Consider the following 20,309-nt stretch of genomic DNA (forward strand, 5'->3'; position numbering starts at 1 on the left):
CTGGACTGGGACGCCAGTCGGGCTGAACAAACAGGGGGGCTCAGGCCTCACGAATATCTGGTACACAAGGACATCTATGGTCATCTTCTCCACAGCCCAGGGGCGACAGGTGCAGAGGTGTACTTAAGGGTCAGGTTTTTCTTACTGGAAGCGGTGGAGGAGGCCTGCGTGCTGAGATGAAAGGTAACATCGGGGAGTCCACAAGAGGTGACCCCACACTAGGTTCGGTCTCCGGAAGGCTTGAAGACCATGCTAACACTATTGGCCCACTTCAACTCAGGCTTAAAGAGATGGACTCAGTAGTGTCTTCAGGGGTTGGGCTTTCTGCTGTAACAGAGTCCTCACAGGGGTCTCTAGATGCCTGCAGGATGCAGGTCCGCTTCTTCTCAGGAGGTCTTGGTTCCTGGGTGAAGTGCTGGCAGGTCTCCGGGGCTTTGCGGACTCAGCAGCTACAGGACAAATCAACTTTTGGTGCAACTGGCGAAAGCAGCAGGCAGGTTTTTGCAGGATGTGACTCTTCACTTCCTTCTTTGTCTTTCAGGTTGGCAGGATCTGATTTACCGGTGCCAGTGTCTCCCCGAATACTGAATTTAGGGGCGTTAGGTGAGTGTATGGTGGTAGCCAATGGTCTACTGACCCCTGAGGTCAGTACCCTGCCCCTAAATGACCACGTCCTGTGGGAAGTGGACATAAACCTGTCCCAGAGTTCTTAAGTTTGCCAACAAAAAGATGGCCACTTCTGAAAAGTGGTTTCCACCTCAGGTTAGGCCACCTTATGGGTGGTACTAGCCTGGGAGGGGTGGGTACGCCTACCTGACTAGCTAATTTCTTGCTTGTCCAGGTGCCAGAGGACTCTGACCAAGGTGGGGTTGGCCTCCTCTCCTACGAGGGGAGCCAGATTAGCCAGATTAGCATTTCAAAGACGGGAGCTTCTTTGAAGCTCGCCGGCCTAGGAGTGCTAATCAGTAGGTCATCCATAGTGAGGGGGTGTGAACACTCTTCCATGCAGGCTTTGTTTCAGGCCTCCTGAGAGCCTTGGACCTCACCCTGGGAGAGGTCAAATCTGCCTCAGATGGCAGGCTGGCAGAGACCAGTCAGCCAAAACACCAAAGGCTGGTAGGTTTTCACCAAAATCTAGCCAACTCAAGCCTGATGGTTACCAAAACTGTACACTCTATAGAAAGATTCCACAAATGAAAACTGTTTGACAGAATGATTCAATTCACCTTGCTCAAACTTGAATGACCACTTCCAGGAAAATTCTTTGTGCTTAGGGCACAGAATCATAGTCCACACCAGTAAAAGAAGCACAGGTCGACACTCACCTCTCCCATTACAGCAATTGGTGTCTCTCCGGTGGCTTGTGCCACGCGATGCTCCACAAGATAGAACATGTACTCATCGTAGAGTAGGCGGATGAGGTGGAAGGAGCCAAAGCTTGCTGCACTGCGCAGTGTCAGGTCACGGATAACCATGGAACTGAAAAGTTAGCAAAATGACAAAAGTGAAGTGAGCAAACTAAAGAATGACAGTTTGAATGTCATCACTACAAAACACTGCATGGAACGAGAAAGCCACAAGAGACAGTATTTTTTTTTCTTTTAAAGAAGCTTTCACATACAGAAATAATGCCAACAACTGAAGAAAAGGTAGTGCATTTGATGTCTTGGGAGATGGAGATGGAGGGGTGGGGGGGAGGGGGGGGATGAAGTGCTGTATGTGGATATGCTGAGATTCCTGTGTTGCACAAGTGCAGAGTATAACTAGTAAATTGCGGAATGCCAGGAGACAAGAACTCTAGTCCCAACCTTTATAACAATATCACAATGTATTATCGTAAAAAATGACCGCATAAATAACTGCAGAGAAGAACATGAATTGAAACATAATGAATTAAAACTGTTCATTGGCAGAAAAAGCACCATTTTTTTCAATGCGACTTTGCCATCTCAAAGGCAATAAGGGGAAGAGGAACACATTCTGGAGTACGCATAGAGGCTCACATCATAAAAATACTTAATAGGTTGGCTGTGAGGCAAGAATTATTGGGGAAATTCATATAGTAAGAATGAAAAAGGAGTACATTTAGTGGCAAAAAATGATCAAACTCACAAAGAGTTGTAAAAAAAATGGGGGTGGGCGACCGCCAAGTAGAACCAAACACAACCCTTTCTGAATGATATGAAAGTCATACTAGCTGAACTAGTGGTATGACATTTTCTGTAACATGGGAGATGGTCTACCAGTTTGAGATTGCTTGTTAGATTTCAGGCAGAATCAAGACAGCTATGAATAGCCTTATAACCGTACAGTAAAAACAATGGAATCAATGGTTAAGAGAACAGCTGCTCGTTGCTAGGTTAAATTAAATCAAGTATTTAATAGTTCACTCAGTGAAACACCCCATCTTAAATGAGTATGCCCATACATGTGGCCTTGGTATAACTTTCATTGGGACTCCAGATGTCGCTCACTGATGAGGCTCAAGAAAACTGCAGGATGTATTGGGTTGCTAGAGCTCAGAGGGATAGTGTTCTAACCGTTTAGACTGGACTAAGCCTTTTGGACTCGGCCAAGACTCATTTGCACATAGCTTTCCATAGTCTGTAATATTATGAGTGAAAACATAAAAGAAACTAAACAAGGCAGGACTGAATGCTCCAAGAGCAACTTCACGGGGTTAAGAAGAATTCAAGCACTTCCACAAATTACTTTTTACCCATCAGTCCATCTCTATGGCTCTGGTCCTGAAGTGCATCTTTACCAAAAAAGTCATCCTTTTTAGGTCGAGCCTGGGCGGCGCATGCGCTGCTTTGCGAGGCATGCTGTATTGGGAGTATGTACTTGAAGCCCCGCCTACTCTCCGCCCATATTTGTCATTGGCTTGTGTCATTGTCCTTCGTAAATGCTTGCTTCTGATTGGTTAATAGGCTTGCTAGTCCCGCCTTAATAAAGCCTTGTCTTAATTTGTAACCTCCCATGAGGACACACCCTGTTACATGTGTTGTCACTAGTATGCTTTATTTATTTAGAGCCTGGGAGCACTATTTTCTTAATTGGCTTTCTTCTGCCTGTTGCAGGAAGGACATGCTTGCTCTCTCGCTCTCACAAAGCGTTTTTTATTATTCAAGCAGCATTGACGACTCAGCTGGGACAATGGCTGACGTTCTTTTTTTGTTCATTGTTTTTATTTTTGACAACGGGCCATGTCCGCTTTCACAATAGCGTGCACACCGCGCTAAATATGTACAGTGGTAGCCACGCTTTTGTTTTCTTATGCGCAGCTCGCAAAAAGGATTATGTTACTTACCCAGTGAGCATTGGTTCTTGGCATATAGAGTAGGCAGAAAAGGTGGAAGGAGCCAAAGCTTGCTGGACTGGAGTTGAGATGCAGTTTTTTGTGTGGATCTACTAAGAGCTCCAGCAGGGTGGTGAACCAAGGTTGACATGCCCATGTGGGAGCTATGAGAATCAGTTTGAGGGATGTATGTCTGATCTTCCGAACTACCAACGGAATGAGTGGGAGAAGCGGAAAAGCGTAGGCAAATATCCCTGACCAGTTCATCCACAAAGCATTGCCTTTGGTAAGCGGGTGTGGGAACCTGGAGGCGAAGTTTGGGCTTGCGTTTTGAGCTGTGGCAAACAGGTCTATGTGAGGAAATCCCCATTCCTGAAAGTAGGACAGGAGAATCTGTGTATGAAGTTCTCACTCGTGGATTTGCTGTCTCTGTCTGCGGAGAATGTCTGCAATCTGATTGTTTACTCCCGGAAGATGTCTTGCCAGGAGATAAATCTTGTGGTGTATAGCCCATTTCCAAATGGGTTGCGCTAGGCATGACAGTTGGAGAGCGTGTGTCCCGCCCTGTTTTTGTATATAGCGGTCATGTTGTCTGTGCGGACTAAGAAAAGCTTTGCCCATGAGGTGACATTCAAAAGCTAAGTGATTTATATGGCGGCTCTTGTACGTTAGACTCCATAAGCCTTGGATTGTGTGATTTTGTATGTGAGCACCCGAACCAGTGAGCGATGCGTCTGCTGTTAGCACTGTCTATGGAACATGGTCGAGAAAGGGCCACCATTTGGATACATTTTGTGGGTTCCACCACTACAGAGAGCGATGGGTTCGGCCATCTACAAACACTAGATCGGTCAACTGATCCTGTGACTGGTTCCACTGACTTGCTAAGCATTCTTGAAGGGGACGTATGTGAAGTTTGCATGGGGAACAATTACGATGCAAGAAGCCATCATCCATAGCAGTTGCACAAATACTCTTGCTGGTAAGGATTGGTTGGGCTGAAACAGAGCAAGATGGGACTCAATACTGAGAATTTTGACTGTAGTGGGAGAGGCTAGAGCTTTTTGAGCGTCTATCATGGCTCGCAGATAGGTTTGTGTGTTGAAGGCTGTAGATGAGACTTCAACACGTTCACTGTAAACCCTAGTTGGTGTAGTAAGTGAATAGTGGATTGAGTGTGTTGGAAACACATTTGGTAAGTGCTGGCTTTGATTAGCCAGTCGCCCAGGTATGGGAAGACATGGATGTGCGGTCTTCTGAGATGGGCTGCAAATACTGCCAGGCATTTGGTAAAGACCCTGGGAGCAGTGGTGACTCCAAATGGTAGTACTTTGAATTGGTAATGAGGTCCTGCTAACATGAATCTGAGGTTTCTGCAATGAGCAGGATGAATTGGAATGTGGAAATATGCATCATTTGACTCGAGTAGACAAAGTCGCCCTGCTGAAGAAGTGGGAGCACTTTAAGCGTCACCATGTGGAAATGCTCAGACAGTATGTAGTGATTTAGGTCGCTGAGGTCTAGAATAGATCTCAAGAAGCCGTCCCTTTTGGGAATGAGAAAATACAGGTAATACACGCCTGCCCTTGATACTGTGATGGTACAGGCTCTATGGCGCCTTTTAACAAGAGAGACTGGACTTCGTGTTCGAGTAGGTGTATATGTTCTCATTTTGTGAGAGCGTGGTGGAATGCTTGGAGGATTGTTGGTAAGCTCCAGGCAATACCCATGTTGGATAATTCCTAACACCCATTTGTCTTTGGTGATAGATTGGCAAATGGGGAGAATTGTAGAAGACGTCACTCAATAGGTGTTTAATGATCGGAAGGGAAGAGTAGGCAAGTCACTGCTTGTTAGATGAGGGGGAATTACGAGGCTTCTTTAGATATGTCCTCATCTAAAGAAGCATGTTGACGAGGAAGATTAATTATTGCCTTTGTATGAGGCGGTTGTATTATCTGAGGGTATGCTTTTCGACCCTCCAAGATAGAAGGAGCGACGAAAGGAGCCAAGTTTTGAAGGAGACTGAAGAGCTCCCATAGTCTTGGCCACTTCCGTATCTTTTTTTATATTTTCAAATGACTTATCCATTTAGGGCCCAAAGAGATGCTCATTGTGAAATTGAGTATTGAAAATTGGCTGTTGGACTTCAGGTTTGAAACCCTCAACTATTCATGCCTCCTTAATAACATACTAGTGTTGATATCTCTAGCAGCGTTGTCAGCAACACCTAAAGCACATCTGAGATGAGCTTCCCTTCTGGCACTAAATCCTGCTCAACTGGGAGATATTGGAGCAATTGCTCTATTTCATCTCAGTGTGCTCTATCATACCTGGCTAGTAGGGCCTGGGTGTTGGCAACGCACCAATGACTTGCTGCTTGGGCGGCTACTCTTTTACCAGAGTCGTCTAACAGTTTTGACTCTTTGTCTGGAGGGGAGCATTCCCTGTAGTTTGTGAATTTGCCAGTTTACGGGTTTTAGAGACAACTAAAGAGTCTAGAGGTAACTGCCCTTTAAAAAAATCTGAATTAAAGGGAGCAGGCTTATATTTGTTGTCTATTCTGGGGGTGAGAATGCGAGCACACCCACAGGGTCTTTAAAAATATCATCAGCATACCTAATCATACCTTTGAACATGGGTAGAGTCTGGCTTGTACAGAGTATCTCGAATAAGAAATCTTCCTCTAGAGATTTCTTGTGTAACTGTACTCCATGATATTATGCAGAACCAGCAAGTAATTTGAGACATCCCACATTATTGTCCGGAGGGGAAGGCTTTTCAGGGTAGAGATCTGGGTCGTTACCTGTGGGTGAATCAGTGTTGTAATCCTTCCAGGGATCTATAATGAAATATTGCCCACCCCCCCTCTCTCAATCATCATTATCATCTGGTGGTGGTGGTGAGTTAGTTGGTGTAATGAGTAAACGTTCTAATGGTGGGGAAGGTGGTGCAGGGGAAAGTGGTGGTAGTGGTGGAGGAAGAGGAGCGGGGTAGGTACCTACATTCTTCCTCTTTAAAGGATTATGATTAAGTGTGTCCTGACTCAAGTTTGTGCTTCTGAGGCAGTTTAGTAAGGACATGTCCTGTATCTGGATTTATATAGAGTTCCTTTTGGTTTGAGTCCAATTTGGGTGTTGGGACTTAAAAAATTGGATCCTGTTGCTTCAAAAGGAATATTTTTCAGCTTCGGCACTGTGGATTTTGGTGCTGAGATAGAATGAGTTTTAGGCACCGAAGGTTTCGGTTCGTAAGCTGTTTTTGATTTCGGTGTCAAGGATTTCGGCTCTGAAACGTCTTTCGGCTTTGAGCCTGAAGGTTTTGGCTCGGTGCATGATTTGGCAGCTCGATCCTGAGCCAGAAGGCTTAGCGACGTGTTTTGGTGTCGAGCCGGAGCATCTAAAAAAATCTTCTCGGTGACGGCCGTGGCCCAAATGCGGGGGTGGAACCGAAGCCCTTTGTTTGGGCTGATTTGGGTTTTGGGGCAAGGGGTGTTCGGTGCTCACGGGATGTTGACCTTGTGGTAAGTCTTCTTCCATCTCGGAGTCCGATTCCGGAAAAGAGGCAAGTTCCACTTATTCTTCCTCGGCCCCTTGTGTGCCAAACTCGTGCTCGGATCCTCAATAATGACGCAGGTAGAGTGAATTGTACACCGAGAGGAACCCGAAGAACGGTTTTGAACCAGAGTGCAGCAATATACGTCCGAACCCGATGGTGGAAAAAGCAATCTAACAATGGAGTTGATGCCCATGCGCACTATCACCGAAAGGAGGAGTCACCTACCTCGTGACTGGAAATACTTCTTCGAAGAAAAAAAACTCGCAAACTTTCGGACCCAACACTAGATGGCAGGAGTATGCAAAGGTTGTGATCTACAGCTCACATGCCTCTAACACAACTTTACAAAGATTGATTTCATACTTTTTAACAGTGCGGCATACTGCACTTTCACTTTCATTGTATCGGACACGCTCTGTGCCTTCCAACACTGCTTGGTCCCCGTACTCACATGACACTCGCTGACCCTGCCCCCACTACTCTGCAACAGAAGCTGCGGTGTCACTGGTCACAAATGACATAGCGGTTGGAAGCGGTGAGGTAATTGGCACAGGAATCATCTAAATGCCCTTCAAATGCAGCATGATGATGTGAAAAAGCATTTATTCAGCTTGTTTTTGATTGTTACTTTCTGCCGCTGCTTGCATTTATTGTCCTTACCTTTACTTAGCATTGGGCTTCCTTTGGTAGGACTCGAGCATGTTTGGGCGGCTTTCCAAGGCTATTCCTGTTTGCTTTGGATTCGATGCCTGGCGGATACCCACACACAAACGTACGCACACAGGTTCTTGCAAATAATTACTTTGTTTAAAAGTAAGTCAAGCTGTGCTGTATCATATGCGTGCAATGTGCACTTTTGATCGTACTGGTGAAATGGGAAATTAACGTGTGCATATCATTATACACTGGGTCCTGGCCAGCTGCAGAAGAAAGGTAAGTCGACTCGTGAAAAATCTGCATTGTAAATTAGTTCCTTGCCAGCTATGATAATTGCATACTTTACACATCTGTTTGGACACATGGATAACATGCATGACCTCCTGCCTAATCATTGATTAATAGAAGGACAAACTTTACCATTTACAAGCGGTCTCCTGTTTGCATATTGATGTGGAGACATGCGCATCATTCTTCCACTGAAGGAAGAGACTATATTTCATGTGCAATCGAACAAGCCCCAGCCCTCTCTTGCATAATCTTGTAGTGTTATGCGTTACATCTCAAATAACAATTCCTAACGTTTTCATTAGCAGCTTTCTTTCGGATTGCAGCAGATGCTTCTAGGGACTTTGGGGCCGACTTTGAGGCCTGGCTTTACACTGGAGGTCGTGTCAATCCACAAATCACTCAACCTCCTATATATTTCATTTTGCTACCTTGGCTGCGCTCCCCAGCCTCCTTCCATTTTCCGGCAGCAGGCAGTGGGAATGTCAAAGCGGTGCAGGCTGTGAGCTGCTACTGCTCATTTAATCAAGTAGATACCATTTGGCAGCTTGCGTGATAAAGTGCAGGAGCCCTCGAGAGCAAATGAACAAGCATTTGCAATGCAATAGGTCTTGCATTTGCAAGACTTTGCGTTATTGGCATTGTAAATCACAATGCCTTTTATTTATGTGTTTAAAAAACCTGCAATAATAAAAAGCATTGTATTTTACAATAACAATTGGTCAAAGTTTTGAAAATGCGAGACCTATTGCATTGCAAATGCTTGTTTAAAGGGCAACTCATCCACTTCAGTCACTAGTCCACGCTGCCTATCTCTCTCCACCCCATTGGCAATGTACACTTTATTATCACATCATTTTACAATATGTAATATTTTTGCAACTATACGCCTTAAAATATTTTTGTTTAACCTTGATGCCACTTTGGAAAAATAGCGCTTTTTTTATTTTCTGCTTTTATTTTCATGTTTTGTTTTTTTAGGTGAAAGACTAGGGATTAAAAAATATATCTACTAACAGATGACACATTGTCAACTTTCACGAAAGGAACAATACAGGCATTGAAAGGTTACCAAATGATCACCTCAATTTACCTGTAAAAGGACCACTTGAGTAGAAACTGTCTTGCTGCTTTTGGAAAGCTGGGGCTGCCTTCATGAGGTTTGAGGACCAAGGTGACCACATTGTCGAGCCAGTTGGCCCACTGATCTAAAGAGCTTTGTTGCTGTAGCGCCAGTTTGAAGTCTTGTTCGAGCTTTTGCACCATACCCTCTTCACATTGACAGACCCAAGATGCCTGTTCCTAAAAGCATAAAAACACTTTGGTTCAGATTGATGCCAGCCTTTAACAGATTACATCAACTTACAATTTTAGAAATCCACAAGATCCATAACATGCTGCTGGGCAACAATCATTTATAAGAGCCTGTAAATACATGCTCTGATAGCTGTTAAAGTAACTTATGACCACTGTCTTCCTTCACTTTGCTGCCATTACTGCTTACCCAAATATCTTTCACAAATCTTTCTTCAGAGTTGCTGTTATTAAGATTTTCTCAAAGGTATTAAGAAAGCATTTCCTTGAGTCAGACGTTTTTTTGGAGACAAAGTGGTCCTTGCAAAAGTCATTCCCTGGACTGAAATCTATTTAGCCAAATTGCCTTACTTATTTTTTATTTTATTTAAAGATTTACAAAATATTTTTTCATATCAATTTTCTAAATGTGTGATTTTAAAAGAGCAATTGGTATCTATGTTTAAAGAAAATAAAGAAAACTTGACCAATATAGCCTGTGAAAAGCAGTTAAAAATGCACCTACTCTTGTAGGTACAACTTTACCAGACACTAACCGTAACTACACTCACGCATGCAAATTGCAAGATCAGAGATGCTCACATCCCATCAATGGCAGGCCTGTGTTTTTCAGACTGCTTTTGCTCAGTCTTCCAAGAAATACACAAATACATCGAATTGCAGCATTATCTCATCCTCATTTCAGACTACGACTAAACGAAAGTAAAATTTCCTTGAATCTACCTTTGGTTACACTCAATTCGTTATTAATTGGCACAATGCAAAACAATTCACAATTTTACTCTTCAATGTACACTTTCTTCTATGGTTAATACACATTGAAACAGTAATTTATATTTACCAGAAAATTAAATTTATTTGATCAAAGAAAGAAAAAATGACTTACTTGTAAATGCAGTCCTCCAGCATTGGTAGTTTTGCAGCTACAGTTGCTCTTTTTTGCTTGAGTTCCGCTGAATGGCATCTATACAGAAGAACTTATTTGCCAAGCATTACTGACTATATGTTCAATTCAGAGCGGACTTGACAATAAGGCAGGGTCGCACTTTGATCCTATTCTGACAGCTCTTTTTGTGGTACTGCTTTGTTAATCTTTATTCTAGCATGGGAATCTACCGAAGATTCAATGCTAGTGATGGAAGCAACTCATCTAACTATTGTATCCAGCATTTGTACTTTTCATACATTCACATGGGACCCACCCTCCTTCTATTTATTCCTACCAAGCTCTCAAATTCTGGCAATTTGAGCCTCTGAGGAGAAGCTGTACCTCAACTTAGTCGCCAGATTTCAGGTCACATAATAGGATGAACTGTATATGTAGTGTATTGTGGTTTTAACATATACACTTGATCATGTAAACACAGACCATCGAGGATTCCTAGGCTGACAATGTGGATAAATGCAAGCGTGTGAATACATGAAAAGATTTAATGCTGTAGAAAAATAAATGAATGGCCTGACATTCTACTTCTTTTGATAAACCATAGGTTACAAAATGCCTTAACAGGTAATACATAAAAAAAAGTCATACTAATTCCTAAAATTAGGTCATGTACATACTAATGAGTGTGAAACATTATTCACACATTGTAAATTGGTATGGTATGCTACACGTGTGCCATGTATATGGCTCAGAACGCAGTGACTACTAAGCGTTCTATAAAATGCTCTAGTGGGTTAATTTACTATTTATATCACAGATTGACTCAATAGTTGTCCATAAGGAAAGCCTTAATGAGTCTGTAGGTATGCCTGAAAAAAAACATCACACCAGGTTTGAGTTCAGAGCAATTTTCTATGCACCACCTGTGTTGCTTTCAATTTAGAATTTTCTCAACTACCCAGGCAAGTGGTTAGGATATCCCAGTTATAAACGTACATGAAATGTCACCAAAGTTTAATCAGCTGCACTTCCAACATCACAAAAGTAGAACGGTACCCCATGTTTCTCTCAAACCCAAACACATCCAATAACTAATGAATAACTAAGGTTTTTAGATGTAGTAGTGAAGACGAGATGCACACTGTGACAAGGCTCAGGTATGAAGAAATATTGGTTATATGTCCCACTCCACAAAAAGCAAGTTGTAGAGAGGTATCCATCATTTTAAATGTTAAATATCCAGAAACATGGGTATGTTCAAGATGTGTACACATGTTCTTGTGCACACAAGTGATTTAGGTAAAGCACAACATAGTTTCGATAGCGAGTGTCCAGAACTTAAATCTTGCAACGAAACAGAAGGAAAAAAAATGCTTTTTATACTACTACTAATTCAAAAGCATAGACAGGTGGAATATGTGAAGACTAGTGAATAAATTAAACTGCACAATAAAACCACAGGTAAAGAGAAATAAACTATTTACTACTAATAGTGGTTTTGCTGCTAGTATTGCCTTTGTCACAGATTCCTCCGTGGTTTTGCTGCTTTTTAAAATAAAGATTCATATGCTGTGCCTATTCCACCATCTGGTGGCTGTGATTTGAAAGTACAGCTTTTGTGCTGCATGAGTAGTGCACTTGGTGTCAACCATGGGTCTGCTTGAGAACTGACCCTTCAAGACATTGACAGCACATAAAGTTGTTGCTTGTGAGTTTCATCGCCTCACCTCTGGTACAGCTCTGAGAGTGCAGCAGGAAAAATGGTTAGTTCTCATTCTGCCTAGAAGCAGGATTATGGGACTCATTCCTGCATTCATGTCAAGCACCTGGTTTTTCAAACCAGAGCTCTAGTATTGCCTTTGTCACAGATTCCTCCTCTGTCAGTACTTCCCCCACCATGGCAGTTCACATCAATTGAGACAGAATGGATTTAATAGACCTGTTGCCAAACTGCGGAGGATCTTAAGAAAGATGGTAATTGAAGAGCCTAAGCACTGACGTTTTCCATTGGATACCAGAGTATGATGGAGGCACAGAGGACCAACAACTTTAAGAAGCAATGAGGAAGTTGGAAGAGCCCGAGTGCTTCACTGTATTAATCAGAGTTAGCATAGAATGTTTGATGGCCTGGTAGCTACCAATACTCCTCTGCACCTCTAGAATGAGGTCACCCTGGAGTTACAAGTCACTGCTCCTTCCCACCAGGTTCTGGTGAAATTTGGGTCTATTATTAATTCACATGCTCTTTATTCCTGTTCACTTCCCAAAAGGCAGCTGGCGCCATGTTACTAAGTGGGAAGACGGGAAGGTGTGACCAACGTTGCTATTGTACAAACATTACATAGGTGGACATTCCTCTACTCCTATGGCCAATGACTCTACCCAGGCTACCTAACAGAGCAAGACTATCGGATAGCGCCTGTAGGCATCCCAAAGGCACCAACATGAACAGCTTTCATTCAGCTTAATGGATTGCCTGATATGTAGAACATTTAAATTCTTACAAATTTAGGAATTCTGTTTTGCAAAAAAAACAAAAAAACAAGAAATGACTGATCACAGAGAAAAAAAAAAAAGACATGGAGACAGAAATTACCTGAACATTGGCAAAGTCCACTCGATTGAGATCACTGAGCATCTGGTTGATCTGAGAGGTATTTTGGAGCACCGCCCGTGCTGCCTGCGCCAGGTGATTTAGGGATGTATATCTTCGTAATGTCTGAGCAAAGGCACTTACTACCCCAACCTTGAAATGAGGTCACAAAATAACTAGAGTTAATCTTCCAACATATATAACGCGGCGTCAAAATGATGATCATGAATGTTTATCGCAAGAATCACAGAGATATGACCTCTCATGAACAAACCTTTGGCATATAGGTGATTTGTTGATCGCTATTAAAAGTCTTATACCAATTACCCATCTTTGTCAAGATTATTAGTGTTGTAATTTTACACTGAAAATGAATATGCTGTTCTAGGAGTCAAAATGTAAGAGGTAAGACTTGTAGTGAATCATTGGCTTGCAATTAGCTAAACCGCTTTTTACTTGCTGTTTAAACTGCCAATCACAATTACACAGAAAACATAATTGTAAAGAAGAAAAGAAGAAAAAACACATTTAGCACTTTAACTTCAGCAACAAGGGGGTAAAAACTGGAAAATCAAGGACAGACCACATTTTACAATAGAGAATGCAACATTGCAAAGTGACACTGTGCAAGAATGCTCAACAGTGTCAACTAAGTGATTCAATTTCACATTGAGATCAGAGTAGGAACAAATTAGGTAGGCAATGCTTCTAGCATACATTGAGGTGTTTTTTTCCATCAGTTAAAAGAAGAGATCTATGATAGAATTTCAACTAAGTAACTTCCCCGTCTTCATAATGAAATCTTTGAGATTCATAAATATGGAACTGGAATACCACCATCATCATCCCTAAGTCCAGTAGAGGGGAAAACTAAGCGATACAAGAAAAACAGATAATCAAACTATGCAAATAAGTTACTGTGAAAGGCTAGGCCAATCAAGGTGCTTTGGACCAAGTCCATTTAGTGGACTGATATCCTGTTGGCTTCCATGTGGATCTTGGTGAATGGGTCATTTCTTGTAAGGGCTTCAAGAGATGCTTTCTCGCTTGTGGCATGGGCCCTCTGATTTCCAGGAAGAGGCTTATGAGGGGTACATTAGACTTTTGAAGAAAATGAATGATTCAGGGAAGATCAATACAACCATTGACTGCTTTCAAAGATGCCAAAACAGCAAGGACAAACCCACGATTGGCAACCAACTTTAAATATGTTGTTATATCTTAGGTTATCGTTCCATTTCTTAACTTTTACAAATTTGAGAAGGGTGGCAACGAAAGTCAGATTACCATAGAAGTCAAATAACTTTTGAAGCCAAGTAAGTGGGATGAGTTTTTAATGGAACATTAAGGCAATGGTATTCTTTTGAAGGCTCATGAGAACACTGTTGCTGGATTTCACCAACTTTTTAGTGGATTTAATAAATATTAAAAGGCCCTTTCCAGGAAATGTTCTAATAGCCTACCTTATCCTAGGTGGTCCTTCCTAATGGCTAAGAGTACTTTTAACTCCCAGGCACCGGGGTGTATTTTCTGTGTGATAAAACACTATAAAACCATTCAGGCAATCTTTCAAAGTCGAAGTCATGAAAAAGATACACGAGAAGGACATTGTGATAAGCAGGAAATAGCAGACACATGAATATATAGTAAACGCAGAAACATCTAACTAAATATAGAAAATGCTGAATTGGTCTTTTGCTGACATGTTCTTGCAACAACTGCTTCAGCAGAAAACATGCAGAACTTCTTCCATTTGTCCTTTTTGCAGTACACTTTGCCCCTGTCAAAAAGTACCCAAGTTCAAGGGATGATTGAGAATACAGTACCAAATTTAAATAAATCAAGTAAGGAGAGAGGGAGATATGGTTAATCTGGCCACCAAGTCTCCCATCACTAGTCCTCTATACTCACATGAAGAGGGATTTTTCTTGTTTGGGACTAAAGAACTAGGACAGTGGTGATCATACCCTCCTTGAGATAGGTCCTAAATTAGCATCTTAACTACCTAGGAAGCCGATCTCTAAAATGGATTATACAGGTCAAACAGGGCAGAACTATAGTAGTCACAAATTGTAGATAGAACTGCTATCTAGATAGAAAAAAAGCCTGGCAGACCAAGGCAACAACCTTCATAAGTCTGCCCTTCTTGTCAACAGGTGCCGATGAAGTGCAAAAAAACCGTTTTCCTCCCCTATAGGCAATCAAAGAATCCAGTGGAATTCTCACTGACCGAGGCTAGATTGACAGATTCAACTGACAAAGTCTGTCCAATCTGAAAATGCTGCAGTCACCACCATTTGTCCACCAAAATGCATCTTATTGATCTGATGCATCAGTGAGGAGGATTCTTTATGGAGCAGGTTATACCTCTGCATGATCATCGTCCTCAGAGGTGTGAATTTTCCATTTGAGAACATTGCTGCCCAAGGTACTGCCTCAGCCAGATTCAGCCACCGAAGAGTATAGAGTGTCGTCCTCTTGAGAAGGCAGTAGGCAGGGTTTAGGAGCATTTATCAGGTACTACATACTATAAAGGCTGTTCTGCAATCATCTTTTTTTTTATAACTCTAAGTTACCTAAATTGGGTGGTTTAGACACTTAGGTTGATAGCAATGTTTCAAGGGCAATGGGCATCTTGGTATAGTCAATATTCTCAAATGATGGAGGAGACCCTAACAAAATAGGTCCTAGATGGTGAAAAGTTCCTTCACAGAGAGTTCTCAATCAAGGCTTTCAGTGCTTATGCAAATGGCAGTAATGGGGCAGGTTCCATGATAGAACCAGTGGTGTGCAAATGGAACACACCAAGTTCCAATGTGGAATTATTGCCTCATGTAGCCCTTTCGCTATGAATGGAGTCAGCTTAGCTCTCTTGTGACTTCCAACTTTTGACTTCCTATACAGCCCTTGATATGTCAAAATTCTCAAAGGTGTGCAATATAACATGCATGGTGCCTGTGCCTTAATTTTTTCAGGACACATTAAACCATGAGAACACTTATCAATAAGAGGCGGAAAACTGCAACATGCAGCCTTTCACAACTGAAGGGTGTAGAGATTGCAGGTTTAACAAAAAGTAAAGATGCTCAAACTCTGGAAAAACAAACAAGTAAATATTCTTCAGTAGTATAGTGCTATAATTATACAAATACCTGTGTAAGAGGTGTAACATCATATATTGCAATATGATGAAAATGAAATGATTTCTAAGGCAGTAGAACCCTGGTCTCACAAGCAACACTGGTTCTTTCAATAATGCATAGACAACTTTACCTTTGTCTGAATAATCTGCTGGGGAAAGTCACTCATTGCATTGGTCAGCCACCCTTCTAAACTCTTTGCAAAGTTTCGGATAGCTTGTGTCAAGGTGCCTGAAAAAAAATATGACAATATAGTAAAAAATATGTTACAATATTCCCACTGTGGAAAATTTAACATAGATCGGACTAGATTCATTTGAAATATAACTCTACTTTGATAGTAGACAACAGAAGAGCTTCTCTTGGGAGGCATCTAAGAATGTACTGGCAGAAGCTTCTGGCATTTGAAACAAACTTAGGAACATGTGTAAACATGTCAAGTATCAACATAGTAATGTGATTTGTTGAGCAGTACAGGTGGTGTTGGGGGCAAGTGCAGGTGGGCATTGCCACTTTCATGAAGGCTAAAGGAGTATGATCCCTCAGTTGTGCAACTTGAAAGGAACATACATTTAATCAATACTGGATCAACAGCATTTTCAGAGATTGAATATTGATGATCTCTAAGAAAACATACTAACAGGATACAACAAATTTGTCTTTATAAATCCAGTTAGAATTTAAATCCAGCACTACAAAAAGCCTTAGTAGTCATCGCCTACTCAGGTCACAGTATTGAAGCTTCTGTTTTCGGTAATACAAACTCAATGGTTTCAGAATGGGCAGCAGTCATAGGTGGTGAGTTTTGATGAGAAGTACTGGATAGGGGTCAGGTCAATAGATTTCCAGTATTAGGGAATTTAAAGGGGATAATATGTCTAAAAGGAAGAAATAAATGTAATTTGCTATACTAGTTAATCATTGGAAAACCTTTGCTAATGTAAACCTTAAAATAGAACACTCAATAAAAAAAATGACCATTCAATCACAATAATAATTTCTATTAAAGTCTATTCTATCTAAGTGCCAATTTTGGAGTCAGTTGATATAGTTTGCACACAATAAATTTGTCTAGTCAATATAGTCACTGGTGTTGAAAAGAAAACGTGTCTGAGAACGACATATGGAACAGTCAAAGCAGCAACATGTACATATAATAAAGGAAAATAAATACCACATTTTGAAGATAGGCCTTACTACTTTTGGACATGCACTTCTATTACATCGGATCCTAATGACTTAGAGAAGGGTGTTTTGTGCACTTCTTATTTACAACCAGCTTGGAATCCTTGAAACAGGGAGTCTCAGCTTGTCCACTTTGGTTTTCTAACTAGCTGATAAAGCAAAAAGCCAGAACCCAAAATCTTTTAGCCTCCTTAGAAGTGTTCTTGCTCGTTTATACACTTAGTAACACTATGGTATAATCTACTTGGCTTATTATGAAAGTTGACCCAAGGGGCCAGTAAGGGCTCTTACACTAGGTGAGTGGCCTAGTTTCCAAAAGATTTGGTTACATACCAGTCTCTTGAACTGTTATGATAGACCTTGTGGACCCTTGTTGTGGGTCATTGGGAGGTCTGGAATTCGATGTAACACAAATATTTAATTCCGAGGAATTCAGAAAGCAGGATATTTGTCTTGTCAGATTAAATATTTTCTGAAATTAAAGGAAATGTTAGTGCTTAGAAGACAGTGTGCCCTCTGAAGAATACACTTTAATAATTTGTCCACAAACTAGAAACAAGTGACAGATGTCTTGGTCTGGAACTCATGTTCATGCCTCAGAGGTTACCTAAAGCTATAGTCCATTTTGACCAAGGCTTCTGTAATTATGTTTTGAGAAGAGTGAGGCTTCAGTCACTCATCTAGGTTCATAAAAGTTATCTGTAGCCTGTCTCAAAAATGATGTTGCCTAATAGAAAATGTTCTTTGAGTTGAATTCAAACTAAAAGGAAGGACTGGGAAGCAATACTGCTGACAGTGAAGGCTTCTCAATGTTTGTCAACTGTTACGCTCACGTCTTGTAAGTCTACAGCGCACACAAAGTTGGATTCTTGGAAGTTGTCAATAATTTCCAAAAGTGCATGATTACAGTGGTGAGCTGGCTTGACAACAATATTACGAAATTCAGCTCAGACAAGGCAGTAGTTTTGGTAGTATCCAGTTCTAAATCGGCTTAGATTACCACCTTGTCTATGGCCACTTGAATTAGGAGACACCCTAGTACCTGCTATCTCTGTCCATAATCTTGGATTTCACTGTGATGCCAACTTATCTGTGGCAAGCCAAGTAAGCCAGCTACCTATTATTGAGACTGCTATTTAAGATTCTACCATATTTGCCAGCAAAGACTTGTCCATTGGTAGTTCAGGTGACTATATTGATTCACATCGATTATTGAAACTCATACCATGGAACTTTCCAAACCCTGTTAAGTGATTACAAAGAAAACAAAATAACGCAAACAAACTTGCTTTGCAAAGACCTCAAACAGAGGATTCTTATCAAGGTCATGTGGCATTCTTTTGTGTGTGTTTTTTTTTTAGCTTTCCACCCACCTTGGACCGGTCTATAACCAATATAAATATGTATCCCAGTAAAACAAACTAGGTAAGGTGGGTGCATTTTCTCTGTGATGGTAGCCAAGACATTGAACGCTTTGCCAAATCATTTAAGATTATAAACTAGATTTTGACCTTCTGTAAACCCGGCTTTACCCTCTCTATCAGATTAAAACTGGCTAGTTGAATGAGAGTTGCTTGCTGTTTCCCACCTGTAGTTTTTAGCGCCAGACTAGCTGTGGGTATAAGAGCACTATATGACCATAGATGCAGGATTCTTTTTATGTATTTTGATAAATGTGAAGGAATGTTTCTGCCAAATACATCTTACAGTATATCCAGCAGGTAGACAGAAATGCAAATGCTTATTAAAAAAGATCCAATGAAAAACCAGTAGAATAGCGGAGAGTTTATATTGGGCACTTAAATTGGTTCACAAGGAAGATTGAAGCAATCTCAGGCACCTCCTACCCAAGTCCCTATTCTCTTGTTTCTTGGTAGAACTCAAGCAGCACAGGTTATCTCACTTGGAGCCTCCTCCAGCAATGGAATGGCACTGCCAGGGACCAGCACTGTTCCTCGGAGTGCAAAAATTAGCTACGGAGCCCCTTCCCACAAAGCTCAGGAATGCAAATGTCTGCTGGCGACTGAAAACTATCAAATAATATTGGTCTATATTCCACAAGTCATCTTGGAGCAATGACAAGCCCAGATTCATGAGGCAGCATTAGGGGCCTGCTGGAAGCCTTAAGGGGAATGTATGTAGAGTTGTGCAAGACTAGGCCACCCTCTGGTCAGTGTTATCCTAGTCGGGAACATTGATGTTAAACTGCCTTAACAAGTCATTTCTACCATGCCTTCTTGTTCTTAAGTTCCAGCTTGAAAATGTGAGATTACCTTTCTGATTGCATGTCTTTACACTACATACTCTCCAAGTTGTTTGCATGGGAAAACCCAGTGTGCCCATACCATCCTTTCAAGTGTCTTCCTCCAACGCAATCCCAACTTGTGTGCTTCCAACTTCTATCTGCTCTTCACTATACATGCACCATTCCCACACACATTAGATCTACTCTACTCAGCCTCAACTATCCTTTTACTGGGGACCAGTACCCTTCACACTCATTTCACTCTTCAAATGGCCAATCTGTGTCCTGGACTGGGCCATGTATCACACAGTTCTGTGTACCATCACACTGCCTTTGCATCCCCCCCCAGTTGCCAACTACACAGCACTGCATCTCAGCCCCCTTCCTTAGTGCGACTTTTACCCCTGTACTTGTGATTTGCCTAAAGTGTGCCTAGACACAAGCTCTGCTTAGAATGACTATCTGTGGCTTCATGATTTTGTCTCTCTCTGGACTGCCTCCATGCCTGCATCTACCAAACATCAGACTTCAACTGAACTCTGTATCACCAATTGAAACCAGTTGCCTCTGCCTGCTTGGTTTTAGGGCTTTATTCTTCAGTTAACATACTTAAACTTTATAAACTCCTGCGCTAGTTTCACCCTTAATGCTAAATCCATAGTACTCTGTAGGGCTAGGTTGTGATATTTTTTATAAATAGGAAAATAGCACGTGCAGTGCGTTTGTGGTGACAGTGTATACAGGAGGGTACACAGCAACAACCTGGATCCTTTGGCTGAGCCAAAGAGCACCAATAAAGGATGTTCAGGTCTCCTGTGTCTGCTGAGCATTTCTAGACCCGGTCACTGGCACCCTCATCAAAATCGTGATTATGTAATGCCATACCCTGTAAGGCACCATTCAACACTGACAAGCCAAGTTAGAGGCAATATTCTATGAGAATGAATTCACTTATTTGTCAAGTTAGGCACCCTGGATCTGTATGTACTCGACTGAATTTTCCTTTTGTCAATTTAAGTGCCATTGTCATTGGACACAAGATTTCATGGCACTCAAAATTTAAGGTCTACTTGGAGGAATAGGCTTGATGAAACAATAAAAAAATAAAAACATATTTCTGGATCTCTGAACACATGCTTGAATAT

The 20,309-nt window shown here is 41.6% G+C and overlaps 1 protein-coding gene across 3 annotated transcripts in view; it reads right to left on the reverse strand.

Annotated features, from left to right (window-relative positions):
• Positions 1–20,309, reverse strand: part of RFX2 (regulatory factor X2) — a 125,950-nt gene that overhangs the window by 14,714 nt on the left and 90,927 nt on the right. For all 3 annotated transcript variants that reach the window (XM_078670661.1, XM_078670660.1, XM_078670658.1), the window contains 4 exons: positions 15,868–15,965; positions 12,598–12,747; positions 8,895–9,103; positions 1,326–1,479 (listed from right to left, as the gene is read on the reverse strand). In XM_078670661.1, the coding sequence (XP_078526787.1) occupies positions 1,326–1,479; positions 8,895–9,103; positions 12,598–12,747; positions 15,868–15,965 (611 nt within the window). The remainder of the gene's footprint in view (positions 1–1,325; positions 1,480–8,894; positions 9,104–12,597; positions 12,748–15,867; positions 15,966–20,309) is intronic.

The sequence above is a fragment of the Lissotriton helveticus genome, chromosome 12 (genome assembly GCF_964261635.1).
Source record: "Lissotriton helveticus chromosome 12, aLisHel1.1, whole genome shotgun sequence".
NCBI lineage: Eukaryota > Metazoa > Chordata > Amphibia > Caudata > Salamandridae > Lissotriton > Lissotriton helveticus.